The sequence below is a fragment of the Saimiri boliviensis genome, chromosome 10, assembly GCF_048565385.1.
Source record: "Saimiri boliviensis isolate mSaiBol1 chromosome 10, mSaiBol1.pri, whole genome shotgun sequence".
NCBI classification, from domain to species: Eukaryota; Metazoa; Chordata; class Mammalia; order Primates; family Cebidae; genus Saimiri; species Saimiri boliviensis.
Window position 1 is genome coordinate 96,352,777 of NC_133458.1, and position 21,419 is coordinate 96,374,195.

The 21,419-nt window shown below is 40.4% G+C and overlaps 2 protein-coding genes across 10 annotated transcripts in view; one reads left to right on the forward strand and one right to left on the reverse strand.

Annotated features, from left to right (window-relative positions):
- Positions 1-311: 311 nt before the first annotated feature.
- Positions 312-16,004, reverse strand: FKBP14 (FKBP prolyl isomerase 14). 2 transcript variants are annotated; one of them, XM_003935174.4, is made up of 4 exons: positions 15,610-16,001; positions 12,232-12,383; positions 7,622-7,749; positions 312-4,851 (listed from the first exon to the last, which is right to left on the reverse strand). In XM_003935174.4, exons 1-4 carry the CDS (start codon positions 15,804-15,806, stop codon positions 4,693-4,695), a joined length of 636 nt encoding a protein of 211 aa, XP_003935223.1. In that variant the 5' UTR covers positions 15,807-16,001; the 3' UTR covers positions 312-4,692. The 2 variants fall into 2 exon arrangements, with proteins under 2 accessions (XP_003935223.1, XP_074235991.1); XM_074379890.1 differs by lacking the exon at positions 312-4,851 and adding an exon at positions 4,866-7,159 and having other exon boundaries at positions 15,610-16,004.
- Positions 7,081-21,419, forward strand: part of PLEKHA8 (pleckstrin homology domain containing A8) — a 108,442-nt gene continuing 94,103 nt past the window's right edge. For 6 of the 8 annotated variants that reach the window (XM_074379881.1, XM_039472552.2, XM_074379879.1 and 3 more), the window contains exon 1: positions 17,997-18,125. In XM_074379881.1, coding sequence (XP_074235982.1) covers positions 18,086-18,125 — 40 coding nt within the window. In that variant the 5' untranslated portion in view covers positions 17,997-18,085. Of the gene's footprint in view, positions 7,168-17,763; positions 18,126-21,419 lie in introns of those variants that run through there. The other 2 variants (XM_074379880.1, XM_003935175.4) reach the window with 2 other exon arrangements.

The following is a 21,419-nucleotide window of genomic DNA, read 5'->3' on the forward strand; positions in this document are numbered from 1 at the left end:
CCGTCATCCTCCCTCCTCCCCCTCAAAAAACCAAAAACACTTTCTCCAGTGCTAAGAATTAACTATTAAGTATCATGCTAAATGCTTAAAGCTTAACACGTATTTCAAAACAACTGAAATCAAACCACAGCTTTTCTTCCAAATATACCTATACAGAGCAGATGATCAGAAGCACACTCAAAGTGTCGCTATACCCCTCCCCTTCCACTACCTGTCTATATTATTCACTTTTGGTATAAAATTTAGAATAACAGTTAAGAAAATCAATAAAACTGCTGAGGAAATTCGTGTTTGAAGAATTTTTCGCAAAATCAGTATTTCCCAAATAAACTTTATTTTGCAAAGAATATCACAATATAGTCATGTACATTTAAATACGGCACATTGAGCAGTATTGATGCAAATTATATAGCCACAGCACCACATAATGATGGTTTGGTCATCATACCATATACATGTTGGTGGCCCCATAGATTATAATGGAGTTGAAAAATTCCTGTCACCTGATAGGAATGTCTTGATCCTGACCCTGCATAGGCCTAGGCTAGTGTGTTTGTCTTTGTTTTTGACCAAAAAGTTTAAAAATTCAAAATTTAAATAGATAAAATCTTATGGATATATTTTTGTATAGCTGTACAATGTGTTTGTGTTTTAAGCTGCGTTATTACTAGAAGAGTCCAAAAATTGTTTTTAAATCAAAAAGTTTCTAAAGTAGAAAATTTACAGTAAACTAAGATTAGTTTTTTTATTATTTCTATAAAAATTATAGAAAAAAAATTTTTTGAGACAGAGTCTTGCTCTGTCGCCCAGCTGGAGTGCAGTGGTGCAATCTTGCCTCGCCGCAACCTCTGCCTCCTGGGTTCAAGAAATTCTCCTGCCTCAGCCTCTCAGGTAGCTGGGACTACAGGCATGTGCCACCATACCCGGCAAATTTTTGTATTTTTAGTAGAGATGGGGTTTAACCATGTTTGCCTGGCTGGTCCATCCATCTCGGCCTCCCATAGGGCTGGGATTACAGGCATAAGCCACTATGCCCAGCCAGAAGAAAAATATTTTTTATAAATTTCTTATAGCCTAAGTGAACAGTGTTTATAAAGTCTACAGTAGTGTATAGTAATGTCCTAAGCCTTTATATTCAGTCACCACTGACTCATCCAGAGCAACTTCTAGTCCTGTAAGTTCCATTAATAAGTGCCCCATACAGGTGTACCATTTAATTTTTTTTTTTTTTTTTTGAGATAGGGTGTCAGTGTCACCCAGGCTGGAGTGCAGTGGTGTGATCAAGGCTTACTGCAGCCTTGACATCCCAGGCTCAGGTGATCCTCCAATCTCAGTTTTCGTATTTTTAGTAGAGATGGGATTTCGCCATGTTGCCCAGGCTGGTCTTGAACTATTGGGCTCAAGCGATCCACCTGCCTCAGCCTGCCAAAGTGCTAGGATTACAGGCGTAAGCCACTGCACCCAACCAGGTGTACCATGTTTTACAAAATCTTTTATATATATTTTTATGGTATGTTTTCTATGTTTGGATACACAAACACTTGCCATTGTGTTACAATTGCCTACAAGATTCAGAACAGCAACATGCTGTAGCCTAGAAGCAATAGGCTGTATACATATCCTTAGGTGTGTAGCAGGCTATACCATCTAGGTGTGTGTAAGTACACTCTATGATATTCCCACAATGATGAAATCACCTAATAAGACATTTCTCAGAGTGCATCTCCATCGTTAAGCAAGGTATGACCGTACATGTAAAGTCACCTTTCACGTCTGATTATTCGCACTAATGGAAGGGTGCAAAGGTACAGCAAAACCAAAAAAAAAAAAAAAAAAAAAAGCAGATAACTGAAAAACAACCATAACTTGTGCTTATGTTTTCATTTTATACTTGTGTCCAAATATTTAGATGAGAATTGATACAAATTCACAGGTTTTTAAAAATGCTTCCTGAGGCCTGTAATACCAGCACTTTGCGAGGCTAAGGAGGGTGGATCATGAGGTCAAGAGATCAAGACCATCCTGGCCAACATGGTGAAACCCCATCTCTACTAAAAATACAAAAATTAGCTGGGCATGGTGGCGCGCTCCTGTAGTCCCAGCTACTCAGGAGGCTGAGGCAGGAGAATTGCTTAACCCGGGAGGCGGAGGTTGCGGTGAGCGAGACTCTTTCTCAAAAAGAGTCTTTTTGAGAACAGTCTTCTTTTCAAAAAGAAAAGAAAAAAAAATGCTGCCTGAATAATCAAAACTCTTTTTACTTTTTTTGCCCTACTATAGATAGCATCAGTAATGTTAACACAGAGTAGCATCATAGGACAAACGACTTTCCCTCCTCCCACCATAGAGCATAAGGCTCTCTGTATGAGGGCTTGCTTGAAACATTAGCAATGACTTAATAGTTTTCAACATACGGCTGATTTTGTTGGAGAACGGTGTTACAGTATAGTCTTCCTAAGAACTTTATGTTTTAGTGAGGAAAATGTCAATATATAATCAGTGAAAATGGTCTACCTATGATGTAATACTTGTTCATAACTCCTTTAAAACAACAAACGAGGATAAATAGAAATAAAAGAAGTAAAACACACCATGAACCTCTATTCTATTGTTCAGGGTTTTTGAGGCAATTCAGAGCTAACTACAAGATTATGCTACAAAACTGGAGCCATTTCTATATCATACTGAGAAATCTAATGAGCCAGAAACAGGCAGAAAACCATTTTCAGAGAATGAAGACTCAAAGATAAACAACAGAACAGCAAACTGAAGACAGAATTAAGCCCAAGGAAAATTTTCACTTTTGTATTAGTAGAGGGCAGTAGAAGACGCTGAACTTGGGGACTGAATACTGGTTCTACAGGTTAGTGCTGACCCTGGGCATAACAATCTATCTTTTTGAATGATAATTTCCTCATTTATAAATTATGCATAATAAGCTCCACCAGCTTGTTTAATGACCTCAGAGTCATGAAAATCAAAGATAATAATGCCCTTAATATAATTTTATATACTATAAAAGGCCATTCTTAGAAAATGAAGATTTGATACCTTTTTTAAAAAAGAATTAAAGATAAAAGCCAATTTAAAATAAAATTATAATTTTTTCTTTCTTTTTTTATTTTTATTTTTATTTTTTTTGAGATGGAGTTTCGCTCTTGTTGCCCAGGCTGGAGTGCAATGGCACGATCTCGGCTCACCGCAACCTCCGCCTCCTGGGTTCAGGCAATTCTCCTGCCTCAGCCTCCTGAGTAGCTGGGATTACAGGCACGTGCCACCATGCCTAGCTAATTTTTTTTGTATTTTTAGTAGAGACGGGGTTTCACCATGTTGACCAGGACAGTCTCGATCTCTTGACCTTGTGATCCACCCGCCTCCGCCTCCCAAAGTGCTGGGATTACAGGCTTGAGCCACCGCGCCCGGCCTTCTTTCTTTTTTTTAAACCCAGGATAGGTATTCAATAGTAGCTGCTGTAGATCCCCTTCCCTTTTTTTTTTTTTTTTTTTTTTTAGATGGAGTCTTCCTCTGACACCCTTACTGGAGTGCAGTGGCATGATCTGAGCTCACTGCAACCTCTGCCTTGTGGGTGCTGTCTTCTTAGCCTCTTAAGTAGTAGCTGAGACTGCAGGTGTGCACCACCATGCCTGGCTAATTTTTATATTTTTAGTAGAGATGGGGTTTCACAGAGTTGGCCAGGTGGGTCTCAAATTCCTGACCTCAAGTGATCCACCCTCCTTGGCCTTCCAAAGTGCTGGGATTACAGGCATGATCTGCCACGCCCAGCCCACTTGAGTTTTTGATGAGACTAAAATGGGAAAATATAGACTAGTTTACTAATTTATCTTGTGATACAATGTTACTGTAGTATAACATACTATAGACTACCCATTAAAGAACCAGGAAGGATAATCTGCTAGCCTTAAGAAGTAAACATTGAATATAAATGTAACTTTCTACCTCATTTATAACGTATTGATGCATTTTATCACAAAGAAAGTCACACATAAATGATTTGTCCTATGTATCATAATAGGCCACCAGTCACTAGGAGCCAAACTTCACCTGCTTAAGTCCTAGGTGGAATGTTTCAATGCATACGTATTTATATAAGTTATTAACCTTGTTTCTAACTTTGGCATTGCACATCTCCTTAGTAAAAAAGGCTTACTAGCCATTAACAAGTCAAGTCCAACAACCATTTTCCTCTGGTCCTCAAGGAGAGACTCAGAGCCAGTTGTTACAGACAAATTATTTCATTATAACATGAAAATAGCAAGCCTTGGGCTATTGCAAAAGGCTTTTCAAATGTTGACCTCTAACTTGGAGAAAATAGAGGAAAGCAGAAATATAGAGTGCTAATTTGTGCTATAACCTTGTCTCATGTCCTGGTATACTCCCAGTTGCAATATTTTAAATTTACAAGTAAGAAGTAAAACAAAGCTTCCTATCTGTGAAAGTGAAAAATAATGCAGATGTCTTCTATTCAAAGACAAATTAGATTTTTCTTCCCAATAACTTACCAGAAAGAAATGGATAGTTAGAAACCCTAAGGGATTCTTTACATAGGGGTCAGAAAAAATAGATAAAAATGAAAAAGCAAAGCAAGAAAGAACATTGTTAAAAAATAAAACGTTCTTTAAAGATGACTGCCCTCTCTTTAAAGATTAATGCTATATTAAATGGGTAGATGTATCTCTATAACTCATCATGTTTATATGTAAATTCTCTGGCAGATATAAAACCATCTTTGTCTTCATCTTCTTTATCAAAAATATCTTCCACCAAAACATCATGATGACTTTCATTCACCACCGCACCATGTTTTTCAAACTCCTTCTTTAAATATGCTTTAACCTACAAAATAACAGATCTCATTAATAACTCGGATTTATAAGATACCCACACTGAGCCAAGCCAATCAGTATCACAGACATGGACTAGTAGTTCATTTAACTAAATATGCTAACTTCTAAACAACCATTTTATAACATAGTTCTAATCACAGTTAAAAAGTTACAAGACATTTTTTCCCTTAAAAAAACTGTTGCTAAACTGCTACAGTGGAGACACAAAATATTGCTCAAGGGCACGGCTGAGTGTGGTGGCTCAGGCCTATTATCCCAGCTTTTTGGAAGTCAAGGTGGAAGATCACGTGAGGTCAGGAGTTTGAGACCAGCCTAGCCAACATAATGAAACCCCATCTCCACTAAAATAGGGAAAAAAGTTAGCCAGGCATGGTGGCGTGTTCCTGCAATCCCAGCTACTCAGGAGGCTGAGGCAGTTGAACAGCTTGAACTGGGGAGGCAGACGTTGTGCTGAATCGAGATTATGCTGCTGCCACTCCAGCCTGGGCAACAGAGTGAGTCAATCTCTCTCTCTCTCTCTCTCTCTCTCTATATATATATATATACACAGACACACACATATATACATATATACGTATATGTATATAGAGAGATATATTTGTATATACACACACACATACATACACACACACACACATTATATATATTATATATATATACTGCTTTCTCTCACTCTCTGTATATGTGTATATATATATTGCTCAAAGGCAAAGATAAAGCTTATGTCATGTACATAATTCTTACATAAGGCTTAAATTACTGGAAAATACCCAATGAGAGCATACTACTTGTTCTTAATCTGAATCTAGATTACAGACGTTTCTCTTCTTTTTTTTTTAGGCAGAATCTTGCTCTGTCACCCAGGTTGGAGTGCAGTGGCATTATCTCGGCCCATTGCAACCTCTGCCTCCCAGGCTCAAGCAGTCCTTCCACCTCAGCCTCCCAGGTGTCTGGGACTATAGGCATGCACTACCACATCTGAATAACTTTTATATTTTTTGTAGAGATGGGGTTTCACCATGTTGTCCAGGCTGGTCTTGAACTCCTGGGCTCAAGCAATCCACCCTACTTAGCCTCCCAAAGTGCTGAAATTAGAAGCATGAGCCACTGTACCCCATAGACACTTCTTTTAAAACTAGATTAAATAGTGACATCTTTGACTTGAATAAATGTCTGCAGGTAGTGGGCCTTCTGGGTTTGGTTATGATCATGCCACACTGACTGAGTCCAGTCACAACCTTCCAGTCTCAGAAAGTCAGGTCTGATAAGTACCTAGACTACAATTTTCCATTTTCATTTTATCTTCTTCTTCCTCTTCTTCTTCTTCTTTTTTTTTTTTTTTTTTTTTTTTTGAGATAGAGTCTAGCTCTGTCACCCAGGCTGGAGTGCAGTGGTGGGATCTCAGCTAACTGCATTAACCTTTGCCTCAAGCAGTCCTCCCACCTAAGCCTTCCAAAATGCTAATATTACAAGTGTTAGCCACCTTGCCCAGCCAAGACTTTTAAATAAATACCTTTTTGCCAGGTGTGGTGGTTCACACCTGTAATCCCAGCACTTTGGGAGGCCAAGGCAGGCGGATCACAATTCGAGACCAGCCTGGCCAACATGGTGAAACCTCATCTCTTTTAAAAATACAAAAATTAGCCAGCATGATGGTGCAGCTACTTGGGAGGCTGAGGCAGAGTAATTGCTTGAACCCAGGAAGCAAAGGTTGCAGTGAGCCGAGATTGCGCCACTGCACTCCAGCCTGGGCAACAGAACAAGACTGTCTCAGGAAAAAAAATTAAAATAAAAACATAATAAAATACCTTTTTGTTTTAAACCATATGACTGTGTTATATATTCAAAATTATTTAATAAAAGGGAATTAAAATTTATCTTGGATGGAAGAAAAAGGCATACGACTGGTAACACTATGAGGTGTTATAAATTTAGTGGCTGTGGATCATGACCCCCTGGTTCATAGCAATTTGGCTTATCCAAGACTTAATCATTTCCTGGACAGTAGAATGAAATTGATCAAAGTATAGAAAGGGACTGGATATCTGACCAGCCAGGACAGAATGGAGTGTGAGTAGATAAAAAACATAGGGATAAATATCTACCTCCACTTCTTTCCTCAGAGTATCCAGACTAAGTCAGATATGTGTAGCGATGGCTGTGAAAGCCTGATTAGAAGGAGAAATCTCTTCTTCCTTTTTCTTTACCCAAAGGTTCAGACTTTGATGGAGGTGGAGGTCCCCTGCTGTTGAAAACCCAGGCTGGAGTCTCCTTTCTCTGGGGCAACCTGAACAAAACTGAGCATGTAAGTTGCTTGCTGTTAATTACTAGGAAAGTACTACAAGAGGTATTTAACAGCCAGTCTATCTCCACATGAGATATTTCTCAGGACAGCTAGCTTCTTATACAGTAACTACAGATAGAAACTGCCTTGGCAAAATGTTTCTTTCAAAGACCCAAGGGTAAGGATAAGATACAGTGGACCCTAAGCATTGGGAAGAAGAAGGCAAAAGATTGAATGGTGCGCTTTTTAAGTCTTAATATATTTCTCTCCAAAACAATAATTTACTATGAAAAAATCCAATTTCAAAGCATCACTATTTTAAGAAAACTATGTTACCTAAATACAATTTTAAATATGTATATTTATTTTAAAAGTGAGTTACAAAACAGAAACAAATAAACACACCAAAAAAAAAAAAACCCAAACAACAACACAAAAGAAAGTAGAAAGGGGAGTAGGAAGAAGGAAAGGTCACCTCATCTTTAGAAAGTTTCCAGTCATCGTTAAGATCCATTTCTTGGAATGATTCATGGGATCTTGGTCCATTTCGAATCTCCAGGAGATCAATATTAAATATCAGTGTACTTTCTGGGGGAATTTTACCTGACATGAGGAGAAAAGGCAGATAGTTTTAAATGATCCAAAGTTTTAATAATGGAAAATTTATGGTAATGGACACAGCATTTTTTTAACTGCATTAAAGAGCCTTCTTAAGATTGTCATATATGATGAAAATTACGTATATTATATTTTACTCAAATAAAATAAAGGAAGAAATAATATAAACTAGCAGACCAAAAGCATTCTATCTTTGGCTTAGCAATTAAAATATAACTATACGTATACACACATGCAACACATACACATACACAGAGATATATCTAATGGCTCGGGTATTGAATTTCTATTATAATTAATATATTACATATTATATGTCAAGAAGGACTTAAAGGGTTTTATAAAATTTAGAGTTAAGTATATTACAAGTAGTAAAGTAACTTTTCAGTCAGAAAATCCTGAGCTAGAAATTCATGTAGTATTGCCATTTCTACCACTGGAAACCATTTCTACCCACATAATTGAGTGAGCTCTGGTGTCATACTGTCTGGGACTGAAGTTTACATTTGCCCATCTCTAAGCCTCAATTTTCTCATCTGTAAAATGCAGACAATAAATGTCCTACCTCAAGAGTCTGTTGGAAGGATAAAGGGAGAAAAATCCTTGCAAAATACTTAGCATTAAGCTTGACAAATAGTAAACTCTCAAATCATGTTACTGAGGTATAATTTTCTTACAGGCTTTAAAAATAATGCAGGAAGGTTTAACAATTTCAAAAAATTAGGTAACACTACCTCTGACATAGAACATTATATATATGTTGAAGACATTTCAAGGGAGGGGAGAAATTAAAATTAATTTCTGAGAAGGGAGATTAAAAATCTTTAAAAGTGAAAAGGGCTTTGTCAAAGTCCCAGGAACCTAAAACAAACAAACAAAAACACCCATCTGTAGACTATGGACAATTTTTTTTATACTTGTTTTTTAAATAACTATATTTAATATACAGGTCTGGGTAAACATGTTAAGTATTTCTTAGTCATCCTCCCCCCATCCCACATATTTCCATGAAAGAACATTCATGAGTTTCAAAGAGAAGACTTACAAAGTGTATTGATGCTTACCATTCCAGATCTAGACAGAGATGCGACATGCACTAGGTTGTTGATAAAACTTGTATCTTTCCAAAAGAGGCATGCAAGCATGTACTAAAAGACTACAAAATTAGTGTTAAATACAGATTAGAAGAATTAGTTTCATGGCATTCAGTTTGAGGAGGTGACTCAAATTTAGATCTTTACTTATTGTGAAGTAAATTTGAGTTAAATATAGTATGAAAAAGAGTAACAGACTAATACAATGTAGAGTAGTCCCCCGCTTGGGTATCTCCCAAGAACCTATTGGATGCCTGAAACCATGTATAGTACCAAATCCTATATAAACAATGCTTTTTCCTATACATGCATATCTGAGATAAAGTTTAATTTATAAAATAGGCACAGTAAGAGACTAAAAATAAAATAGAATAATTATAACATATCATAATAAAAGTTATATGAATGTGATCTATCTCTCATTCTCAAAATACCTTAATACTTTCAGACTACAGTTGACCACAGGTAACTAAAACTGTAGAAAGTGAAACCACAGGTAAGGGGGGCTACTGTATATAAATATTAAAGGTGAGACAATAAAGATACAATGAAAAAATTCTCAGCATCAGAAAAAATTTTCTAGATACTTGGTTTTCTTCTCTACAGGATTTTTTTTTTTTTTTTTTTTTTTTGAGATGGAGTTTCACTCTGCCACCAGCCTAGAGTGCAGCAGTGTGATCTCAGCTCACTGCAACCTCCACCTCTCGGGTTCAAGCAATTCTCCTGCCTCAGCCTCCCGAGTGGCTGGGACTACAGGTGTGTGCCACCATGCCCAACTAATTTTTTTGTATTTTACCTATTTCTTTTTTTTTTTTTTTTTTTTTTTTTTTTTGAGACAGCGTTTCGCTCTTGTTACCCAGGCTGGAGTGCAATGGTGCGATCTCGGCTCACCGCAACCTCCGTCTCCTGGGTTCAAGCAATTCTCCTGCCTCAGCCTCCTGAGTAGCTGAGATTACAGGCACAGGCCACCATGCCCAGCTAATTTTTTGTATTTTTAGTAGAGACGGGGTTTCACCATGTTGACCAGGATGGTCTCGATCTCTTGACCTCGTGATCCACCCAACTCGGCCTCCCAAAGTGCTGGGATTACAGGCTTGAGCCACCGCACCTGGCCTTTTTTTGTATTTTTACTAGAGACAGGGTTTCACCATATTGGTCAGGATGGTCTCCATCTCCTGACCTCGTGATCCACCTGCCTGTCTCCCAAAGTGCTGGGATTACAGGTGTGAGCCACTACACCTGGCCTCTAATGAGGATTATAACTAAAATAAGAATTGAATTTGGTTAGTAAATCTTATCCTACGAACAAGATTTGTATAGCTAGTTCCATTTTGGAATATATAATACTTCCCATATGGCATCCTATTTTCCTTCTCAGGAAACGGGCTGGGAATCCTGACCCCTCACTTTGTCAATAGTTAACCTTAGACTTCAGGATGCTATGAAGTCTATATTTACACTATATCAGAGTGGTTGTCTGTCTGGTTCTGATGACTACTTAAACATTTTTTTCTTCATTACATAAGTAATACACGCTTATTGTAGAGCAGATACTCAGATGATAAAACCAGAAATAAATGTGATTCCCAGTATCACAGTCTATTGTTAACATTCTTATTTATTTCCTTGTGATTCACTTTCTATGTATATGTACTTTTTCCTATATTTACTATCATATTATATATACAATAGGTTTATTTTCTATTTTTATATATTATACATATAAAATTTTTGGATATAATTTTTAAAATCATGGGAAATGCCAATAAAATATAGCCAAAACAACTGGGCTATATTTTATTTAGCTAAATTCTTATCATTATACTACTTAGGACAGTTCCAAAATTTTGCTATTAGAAACAATGTGGTGATGTTCACAAATCTTTTTCCCGATATTTAAATTATTCCCTTAGGTTAGATTCTAATAAGGGAATTACAGGATAAATGCATATAGACATCTTAAAGTTTTTTTTTTTTTTTTTGAGATGCAGTCTCTCTCTGTCACCCAGGCTGGAGTACAGTGGCATGATCTTGGCTCATTGCAACCTCTGCCTCCCAGGTTCAAGCAATTCTTCTGCCTCAGCCTCCTGAGTAACTGGGATTATAGGCATATACCACCACATTCAGCAAATTTTCTATTTTTAGTAGAGTCAGGTTTCACCATGTTAGCCAGACTGGTCTCGAATTCCTGACCTCAGGTGATCCACCCTCCTTGGCCTCCCAAAGTTCTGGGATTACAGGCATGAGCCACCATGCCTGGCCTCCTGACACATATCACCAAGCAGCTCTTTGGAAAGTTGCAGGGGTTCTCACTTGAACACCAGTGTATATCTCTGCCCTGAAAAACTAGTACAAAAGCTGTCTGGACAAGGTAGCCAGCTTGCTTCTCTGCTTTGTGACACACGAAAAATTAAATTCATTTCATGTCACTCTATGATTTTTTAAAATACATTATTAAAAGCTTTATAAATGAATTTTAAAATGGGAATGAAAAGAACTCCCAGTAAGAGTTTGCTGTGGGAGATTTAATATTTGTGAAGTTCAACTCATACAATCCACATCTGAAATGCATTAAATGCTTTAATAATCTGTATTTCAAATGTTCAGCTTGTCCAAACTCTTATGTTAAGGGAACGAACTTTCTGCATTGTTAAAATAAATTGGTGAGTTTCAGTTTGGGAGGATGAGAACGTTCTGAAGATGGATAGTGGTGATGGTTCCACAATAATGTGATGTATTTAATGCCACTGAATTGTGTACTTAAAAATGGTTCAAATGAAAAATTTTCTGCATATTTTAGCACAATTAAAACAACCCACCATATTGGTGAACAGTATTAACAGACCTCCATGTTCTTTTTTCATTGTTAGCATCATTGCCCATTTAGATATTACAGCCTTAAACTGGCCATTTCTTTCTTTTTCTTTTTTCTTTTTGAGATGGAGTCTTGCTCTGTCACCCAGGCTAGAGTGCAATGGCTCAATCTCGGCTCACCACAACTTCCACCTCCCGGGTGATTCTCCTGCCTCAGCCTTTCGAGTAGCTGGGATTACAGGCAGGCGCTACCATGCCTGGCAAATTTTGTATTTTTAGTAGAGATGGAATTTCTCCATGTTGGTCAGGCTGGTCTTAAACTCCCGATCTCAGAAGATCCATCCGTCTTGGTCTCTTAAAATGCTGGGATTACAGGCCCGAGCCACCTCACCTGGCCATTAAACTGGCCATTTCAACTGATAATCAAGACAGTTGCTAAAGGAATACATGCCCCCTGTTAACTTGTAGGAAAAAAAAAAAAAGTTGTAGCTACTCTAACTTCTGTCTCCTAATCCGGAGAACAACTCTAGCGCTATCGTAAGAATAGAAGTGCTATTACCTTTTCCTTCTTTTCCATATCCCAGGGCCGGAGGAATGATGAGCTTTCTCTTCTCTCCTACACACATTCCTTTTAAGCCCTGGTCCCAACCTTTGAGAGCCTCCAGGATGCCCAGGGTAAACCAAATGGGCTGACCATTGTTATGTTTATGACTATGATAAAAAGAAAACGCATTATAACTCTTTATTAACTCTAAAAAAATTTCTTTAGTGCATTTTTCCACCAATAAGTGATTAAGTTTATTAGTTTAAAAATTAATAACAGCTATTCTGGATTTGCACAAATACACACACCTCCAAGTCAAGTTTATAGGAATTCAATTCGCTGCCCATCTTTCTTGATGCAAATTTCACATACTTGACAGGGCTTGAGAAAGACAGAGGAAATAATAAAAACACTTAACAACTGTTTGAACATTTGTTGTATATCAGGAATCATTCTATTTTTTTTTTCTCTTAACCCTTACAATAAGCCTATAATGTAGGTACCATTATTACCCCATTGTACAGATGAGGAAACACAGGTTAAGTGTTCTAGTCTTTAAACCTAACTCCAAAGTTCAAGGTCTTAACCACAAAGTTATGTTGTCCCAAGCGGGCCACTAGGTTGTAGAATAGGCAGAAAATAATGGAAAATGGCTGAGTTTGGGAAGGAGATTGAAAGGCTAAGGAGAATTTACTGCCAACACATGTGGGTCCATATACACACAGATATGGAGAGTCAGAAGCACAGTGTCTTATATCCTGCCTACAGACTTTCCTTAGCTATGGCTTTCCTGCTGATGGCTCTAACAGGTAGAAAAGGCTGCTTTCATCTCTAAATCCCCACTCAGATCCCAGCCCAGTTCCCTCTTCAGGAGTCTACAATGGGGCTATATAGGAAAGTCTGGAAGAGTGGCCCCTCAAGGAGTGTTAGTCCATTTTTATCTTGCTGTGAAGAATACTAAAGACTGGGTAACTTGTAAAGAAAAGGAGGTTTAATGGACTTGAAGTTCCGCATGGCTGGGGAGGCCTCATAATCATGGTGGAAGGCAAAGGAGGAGCAAAGGCACATTTTACATGGTAGCAGACAAGAATGAATGTGCAGAGGAACTGCCTTTTAGAAAACCATCAGATCTTGTAAGACTTACTATCACAAGAACAGCATGGGGAAAACCTGCCCCCATGATTCAATTACCTCCTACCAGGCCCCTCCCACAACAGGTGGGGATTATGGGAGCTAAAATTTAAGATGAGCGTTGGGTGGGGACACAGCTGAACCGTATCAACTGGGGAGGAAGGAAATAGAATGTCCTGGCTCATGAGCTAAAGAGCGTCTAACCCAGGAAAAGCGACCTGCCTAACTACTTACTTACAGGGAGGCTTGAGGACTGAGTAATGCCTGATCCCTACTTAGTTGCCTTTCAGTGCAATAAGAAAAATACTCTATTCAAGGATATCTTGTAGGTGAGAAAAAGAAATCACTGTACTAAGCTTCATGAGTACCACGGTTACTAAATCTAGATAATGCCATTTTTTCCTGTAATTTTGCCCAATGATCAAAGTAACAAAATGACAACTGTGGAAAATTTGGGAAGGCTAGAAAAGAAAAAAGAAGGAGGAAACATTCTATTACTCATCACTGACTACAATTTTAGCACATTTCTTTTTAGGGCTAAACAATTTACCCCATAGACTATGGTTCTAGAGATGGCAAATATGCTTACAGACTGATCATTTGATGGTATTTCTTCATGATGCTTACAATTAGCAGCTTCTGACCATTTACATGGAGGCTGCATGATAACAGTCCCCTCATCAGATATTAGAACTTAGCAGCAAACTGCTAAATAATATTCCATGGCTACCATCAAAGTTAGAACAGGTTTTTGGTTCAGAGATCTGAAAGAAACCAGGCTCAGTCTAAAAGAGATCATACTAAAAATAAAACTGTAACTGAAAATCAAAATGCAAATCACATCATTTAATGTCCCCTGTGGCATTCACCTAGTTGACAAGAAGAAAGTGGTGTTGAAAATTCTAAGGCAAGCCATCTTTCTGGAACTTTTTCCCAGGGCTAATAGTTCAGAGAAGAGTGCCATTCATTCTCCCAACCCTCAAGACAGATCAGGTCTGAATGCCCAGTAAAGGCAGTTATTAGAAAACTAGGTCTAGGATGGGCTATGAAGCTTCACTGTTTTAATTCAAGTCATTCCCTCTACCTGCAAAATCCTTCCTCCCCTATTTTCCCCCTGGAAACCTCCACCCATCTGCCAATGCGCATTTCAATTATTCTCTGGGAAGTCTTTCCCTTTCCTCACCCCATGGAGCATAACTACTTCCAGGCCCAGTTAGCTTTGCTAGCACTTTGAATATTCTGTACTTTTTATCACTGCAGTATTTACTTGTCTTCCTCCCACCTACAGATGGTGTACTGTTAGAGGACAAGAACCGGCTCCTAGCCATCTTTTTGTCTCCACGGCCTGACCTGTGACCATCCAGTAACAGTTTGATAGATAGACAGATGAATGGATAGATGCGTATGATTAGAAGCCAAAATTTCTGAATCTCCCTAGCACCAAGCATATGGCTTAACATAAAGGAAATGCTCACTAAATACTTTCATAATGGAATGAATGGAACCCATGCCTAATTGGAAATCATTAGGCTTGTAAACCATTTCCATGTTGCAATTTCTTTGTTTATAGAACAGAAACGATAGTGTAACCATCTGAAAATCCTTCACCTAAACTTCCACAACCACACCCACCTCATCAATGAAGTCTTTCTAGAAAGAAGCAAATGACTGAAAGCATGATCCTGTGCCTTGACCAAAATATCATCTGTCAGAACAAAAGTTAAGTAGGTCAGTGAAACAGCATCAGTATATCCTTCAACAGGCAAATAAGTGATTGGGTAGTTTGCTTTTGAAGTCGCTATGAAAAGTTTTAGGTGAACATCACCTACACCACGTTAAAAAGGGAATCAAGTTATTTTCCCTAAGAAATGGAGTTTGAGATACGAGAATTCTTTTGAGCTTTTTCTACTTATTGCCCAATTAAACACGTATATATTTCTGCAATGTTTCAAAGATTCCAATTCTAATTTTTATAATAAAAAATTATACAGAAATCACATGAACAATAAAAGTTCCGTAATGTGTTTAAAAAAAAAAAAAAATTAACAGCCTTTTCTAGACCACGTTTCCAATGACACCTTCCGAGGCCTCGCTCGCTATATAAAACTGGCTTTAAACAATTTCCTTCCCCAAAGAAAGAAATAAGATATTTCTGTTTGTAAAAGAGGTAAAACCAGGTACAAGCCACCTTTCCTGCCGGAGAGCTGGCATAAATGGGTGGATTCTTGATTACTATTTTACCTACGGGGCATAATTACTTACGTGGAGTGGAACAAGGAGCCGTCCTTTTCCAAGTAGCCTTCATAATGCACCAACATCAAATCCCCTCCTTTGGTCTTGCGGTGGCAGATGAATGGTTTCTGGAGAACTTCAATTTTCACTTCTGGTTCGGGGATCAGAGCCCCAATCAAAGAAGTGACGAACAGCGTCAAGACCGCGTTCCACAAGAAAAGCCTCATGTTGCCGAAGCAGGAAAGAAGTCCCTACAAAAGCAGCGAAAGGGCCCTCAACGTCATAAATTTAAGAGCTTAGTTCAAGGCTTAGGGATAACGGCCTGAGGCAAGTTCAGGAGTTCCCCTGGTTAGAAGACGTGGCACATTTACTACTAACGACTTTCTCACGGGGCCCGAACCCACCTTTAAAGAGTTAAGCCCAAATGTAATCCTGACAGGCTCTTATAGCGAAGCCGCCCGGGAAGCGCGGCCTCCCATTGGCCTTTCCTGCTGTCCTTCAGGCAGCCCTCAAGCCAATGACGCTGCAACGATGGAATTTACAGCCCGGTGGAGCCGGGCAGCCAGCCAGGCGGCGGATCATCCCGTGTGCGTCCTAGAGCCCGGCGGATTTCGGAATTTAACCAGCAAGGATTTGGGGCGAGGGGCGGGGCGCAGAGCCAACGGAAACTCCTGCAGCCGATTTATCTCCGTGAAGAGCCCCGCTGAGAGAGTTAGGAGGAGTCCGGGGGCGCCGTGACACTGTCGAAGTTCCAGGAAACACTCGTTTACTCTCGCCGTTGGAGAGCGGCCCTCCGATATGCTACAACCCTAGGCTTTTGCTATTGCTCATAAACAGTAAAGATTTACATAGTGCTTTATAGTTCACAAAGCGCGTTCCTGTTGCATGAACCTCAGTACAATCAGTAAGGCAGGTTCTTTTTTTCCACTTAAAAAAGAGAAATAAATTTAGACCAGGAGAGAACTGTCCTGCTTAAGGTTGTTTGGGCCCGAAGTAGATGAGCTCAGCCTTCTAACCAGGTCTGATTCATTCCACGGCCCCACGTAATGTTATGGCTGCTAATAATTTATCCCTTAAGAGGGTAAATAATGAGTTACGACGTGCAGAAGAAGAAATGGTAATCATGGTTACGAATTACACAGCCTCATTTTAGTTTACATTTTCTAACTTTACATTTTTCGCCTAAGTTCTAAAGCAATACGTTCATTGTAGTCAATTTGGAAGAAATTGGAAAGCACTCAAAGTAGGATATCCAGATAAAACTGGGGAGTCGAATTAAGTTTGAATTTCAGATACATAACTAATAATTGTTTTGCTTTTTTATTTATTAAATCAGGCAACCTTACATTAAAGAAAAAGAAACGTCACGGATACCACCACCTGCTGCAAATAATTCTCTTAATATTTTGGTGCATGCTTCTATGCCATATACCTAAAGCGATTTTAAACGTATTGTACTCTGTGTGTGTGTGTGTGTGTGTGTGTGTGTGTGTGTGTGTGTGTGTTACTCATTTCTCACCTTCTCTTTCCACTTAATCTGTAGTTAACATTTTTCCTGGTCAAATATCCTTAGCACAGTGCATTTTGGCACTCTGTGTACATAGGGATCCCCCTGGAGTTCTTGTTTAAAATGCAGATTTTGATTTTGGAGGTCTGGAGTGGGTGCAAGATTCTGCATTTCTAACAAGTTCTTAGGTGATGTCAATGCTCCGGGTAAGTGGACTGACACTTCCAGTACCGAGATCTTAGAGTCTGGACAACACCTGTTTACACTGGCCTCATAGTACTCCACCCTGAAATTCCAATTATTCCTTTACGCCCTATTATTGGCTACCTGAAGTGCGTGAGATCAATTAGGCAGCTCTGGAACAAGAATAGGGACTAGAGCCCAAGGAGTATCGTGAGAGGTTACGTAGACACCCGCCCCCCCCCCAAACGTCGGGCACCATTTACAGTCAGTACTGTGCCCAACACGTGTCTCCGGGGCCTCCCTCCTCTCGTCGCCTACTCCCAAGTGGGCGTCCCAGGACTCAATTTCCCTGCGGGCCTTTCCGGCAAAGTCGGCCCCGCCGCCGCGAAATCCCGGAGTGGATTTTGGGAAGGGGCGCGCGAGCGGCGCACCGGGCATGCGCGAGCGCGTCCCGGGCCCGGCGGGTGGAGGGTTCAGGTAGAGCGCGGTGGCGCCTCGTTCGTAGGACTCCGGAGGTTTCGGCCGCCCCCTCCGGCCCACGTAGGGCCCGGGTCCTGGCCTCATTGTGAACAGCGTGTCCCGCTTCGCCGCGTCGGCTCACCGGCTGGCTGGGCTGCTCGCGCGGAGGCCGCCGCAGTGACCCCGCCCCCGGGCCGAGGATGTGAGGCGGGCCGGGCGTCCCCACACCGGGCCCGGGCGCCGGGAGTGGGCGTCTGGGCCGCGCCGGGCGATGGCCCTGCTGCCGGTGCTCCTCGCCTCCTGGGTCCTGGGGCAGTGAGGGGGACGGCGGGCGTGGGCCGAGGGGCCGCGGGCGCCATGGAGGGGGTGCTGTACAAATGGACCAACTATCTGAGCGGTGAGTGGCCGCGCCCGGCCGGGGGCGCGCGGGGGGCCTGTCCTTTGTCTGCGCGGCCGGAGGGCGGTGTCTGGATCCGTCCTGGGGCTTGGGGTCATGGCCCTTCCTGAGGCCAGCGTGGAGCCGGAGTATTTTTCAAAGCAGTTCTCTCACTGGACCGTGTCACCGTGCTGGGCGACACGGCCCTCTCTTGGGGCTGGGTGAGAGCATTGGCTGCCCTTTCACTTCAAGGAAGGCTAGAGAGACTGAGATTTGGGGTGACTCGAAAGGCATGGTGCTCTCGATGTCAGCTGGAGGAAGGCGCAGACGCCCCGCTGTGGGGTCCTCTGGGAGTCTCTTGCATTCTGGCGAAGGAACCCGACTCCCTTGACTCGCAGCTAGGTTGGAAGGTTTCAAAAGAATCCCTGCAGTAACCTGGAATTCCCCAGGGGAAAGATCCTTTATCAAAGTCTCCAGTGCAAACACTTCCCCTTTGTCACCTTCAGAGTCATCTGCGTGCACACCAAGGTGTCAGAGTGCAGCTCCACAGTTTCAAAGCTCCAAAGGCTGCACAAGGTTTTTTATTTTCTCGCCGAGCATTTCTTTTGTTTTACACTCTCAGAAATTACCGTTAAATGAATGCAAATATTTGCAGCTGTCTTGCCCTGCCTTACAGATTGGCTTTAAAATGCTACCCGCCCCTTTTCTAGTTTGTGGAGGTAAAGGCTTCATATCTTGAGAAGGTTATAACTGTTCTACAGCTGTGAAGATTTTTCAGAACGATCTTTTTTTTTATGTGTGCAACTAGTATTTAATGAAAGCCTAGTATTTGCTGGAAACTGTGCTAGCCACTTTTTTGGAAGTAAACTTTTTATAGAAAATGGATTAGGTTTTTAAAGTTTTAAAGGCAGTGTGTTTGAAAGCAGAAATGTTCCCAGTATCTCTTAGAGTGGGTGAGAGACGTTTTCCTTTCTTTTTTGTGGGATAGGTTTTAAAGGTTGTAGTATGGTAATACACCGAGTGTTTTAAGAATGGCTGTGTGTGGGAGAATCAGTTGGCATAGTAACTTCGAGGAGGTCACACAGCACAGCCAAAGGTGCCCCTCTTAGGCGTACCCAGAATCTTTTCCCTTTGCCTAGTATAATTAGCAGTGAGTTCTCCTGTTTATTTTTTCTGTAATCATTGGTAGAGACTAAATGAGAAGAGGTTTTTCCTTTTGCTTCAAGGACCTTCAGTGATGTCCATAATTCGATTAGATGTGGATAACTCAAAGCTAGCCTTCGGTTTGGTGAATGCCAGAGGCTTATCAACACTGCTAGCCTAAGGGGAGGAGGCTTGACTGGGCAGTTTTCCTTTTGAGGTCTCCCTCAGCTCTCAGCTGCATATACTTGAATAAAATTTAGTTGCTGGTCTTTCACTCCCTTCCATTACACACTTTTACTTTTTACCCTTTTTTCTTTCATCTACAACACTCTTCTTTTTTTCCCATTCTTCCCCATCCGCGACTTTTTGTGTTGTTTTGTGGGGATTTGTTTTTTTCCATCTTTTCCTTCTCCTTTCTGTGTGGTAAGTTTAGTCTCTTGATACAGCAACTATTTCCTGGTAGTGAAATGCTTTTGCTGTTGTTTCTGACTGTCCTCGTGTATCTTTCAATAAAGCAGAACTCTGGTGGGATCTTTTCGAATCTTGATCATGTGATTCCTATCTGTTCTGTTGGAAAAGATTCTCCTTTTTTCTTCCCAAAGTAAGAGAAGTTATATGCTGTGAGTGGAGCTAGGGTGGAAACCCTAAAGAAGAGGGCACTGGAGCCATTGCCAGAGAAAGCTGTCTTTACATGATGCTGCTTGTTCCTTTAACCTACGTGCCCTGTCCTTGTGGGCATACTGTTCATAGAAGCCCATCACACCAGTGGGTACTTTTCCAGATAAACCTTAGAATGGTTCGGCACATTCTCTTCCTTTAGGAGATAAATTTACTTGGGAAAGCAATGGTCATAGCCTAGGAGAATTGCATGCATTGTTGTTTCCTCCACCTTTCACTTTTCTCCTTGGTCTTCTCAAATAAGCATGTTGTGTTAGGAACAAGTTTCTTTTTCTTTTTCTGAAGCTTATTTTAAAAGTAATTTTTTCTTCTTGAAGGTTTGCACATAGTGACTTTAAAATACATATAATAAACTTTTTGTTCATTCTGAATTTTTCTCCAAAAGTAGTACATAATCCATACCTCTGTCAGTGTGGTTTGTTCATTTGCCATGCTGACAGCTTGATATGGGATGCCTTGTGTAAAATTTCAGTGAAGTCAGGAAATCAGTTTATCACTTGATCTTTTGAGTCCCTCGGAGATGTTGTTAATTTCATTTAGCGTCTACTATGTGTTGGGCACTGTGCTAGGCACAGGGGAAGCAATGTTGAACAAAGCCCATGCCCTTCTTGAGCCTACAGTCTGGTGGGGAAGAAAGATATTTATTGGCTAAGTGGTTAGAAGCATGTTCCATGGTGTGTGACTGGGAAGGAGGGAGGGCAAAGAGGCTAGTAGGGTTGTTAGGGAAGGCTTCTTTGAGAAAAAAATGTAAGCAGGGTCTGAAGGGTAAATCAGGCTGTTAACAGGTGGAGAGGCCAAGGCAGAGGTGTAGTTAGAGGGAGTAAAGAAGAACTCTCCAGGCACAGGGAATGCCAGTGTGAAGGCCCCAAAGCAGAAGAGAGACCTGTGAGTTTGAGGAAAGGAAAGAGGACTCATCTGGCTGAGAGCTGAGAAGACTGAGGCTCTAACAAAGATGCAGGGGTGTGCGTGAGGCCAGATATTTCAGGGCCTCATAGGCTGGTTTAAATACTGTGATGTGATTTTGTATTTACATGTGTGTACATGCATGCATGCATCTATGAGAGAAAGATAAATGATGAAATTGTTTAAAAGCTTACTGTGGTTTTAGTGTAGCATAGAAAGTTTTCGGGTTACATCTTTGTATCTGTCTCTATTTCATTAAATACCACATATAATTATTTTGTGTGCTGCTTTTGCCTCTTGAATTTCAAATTGATTGGTGTATTAATCACTGAAAGTTAGAAACATTGTCAAGCCCTGATAATAGCATTTAAGGTCTACATTTCTAGAATGCAGAAAGAGAAAGAAGTCTCTTCCTTTAGATGCTAAGCATATTCAGGTACTCTATCCTCCTTCAATGAAAAATTAAAAAAAAAAAAGTTTGTCTGTTTTCTTTTACAATCTGGTGCCATCTTACCTCTTGGACATTCTGGGATTTAGTGTCAGTACCTTTCTTCAGATGTTAGAAGATTAAACTTGGGATGAAAAGAGAGT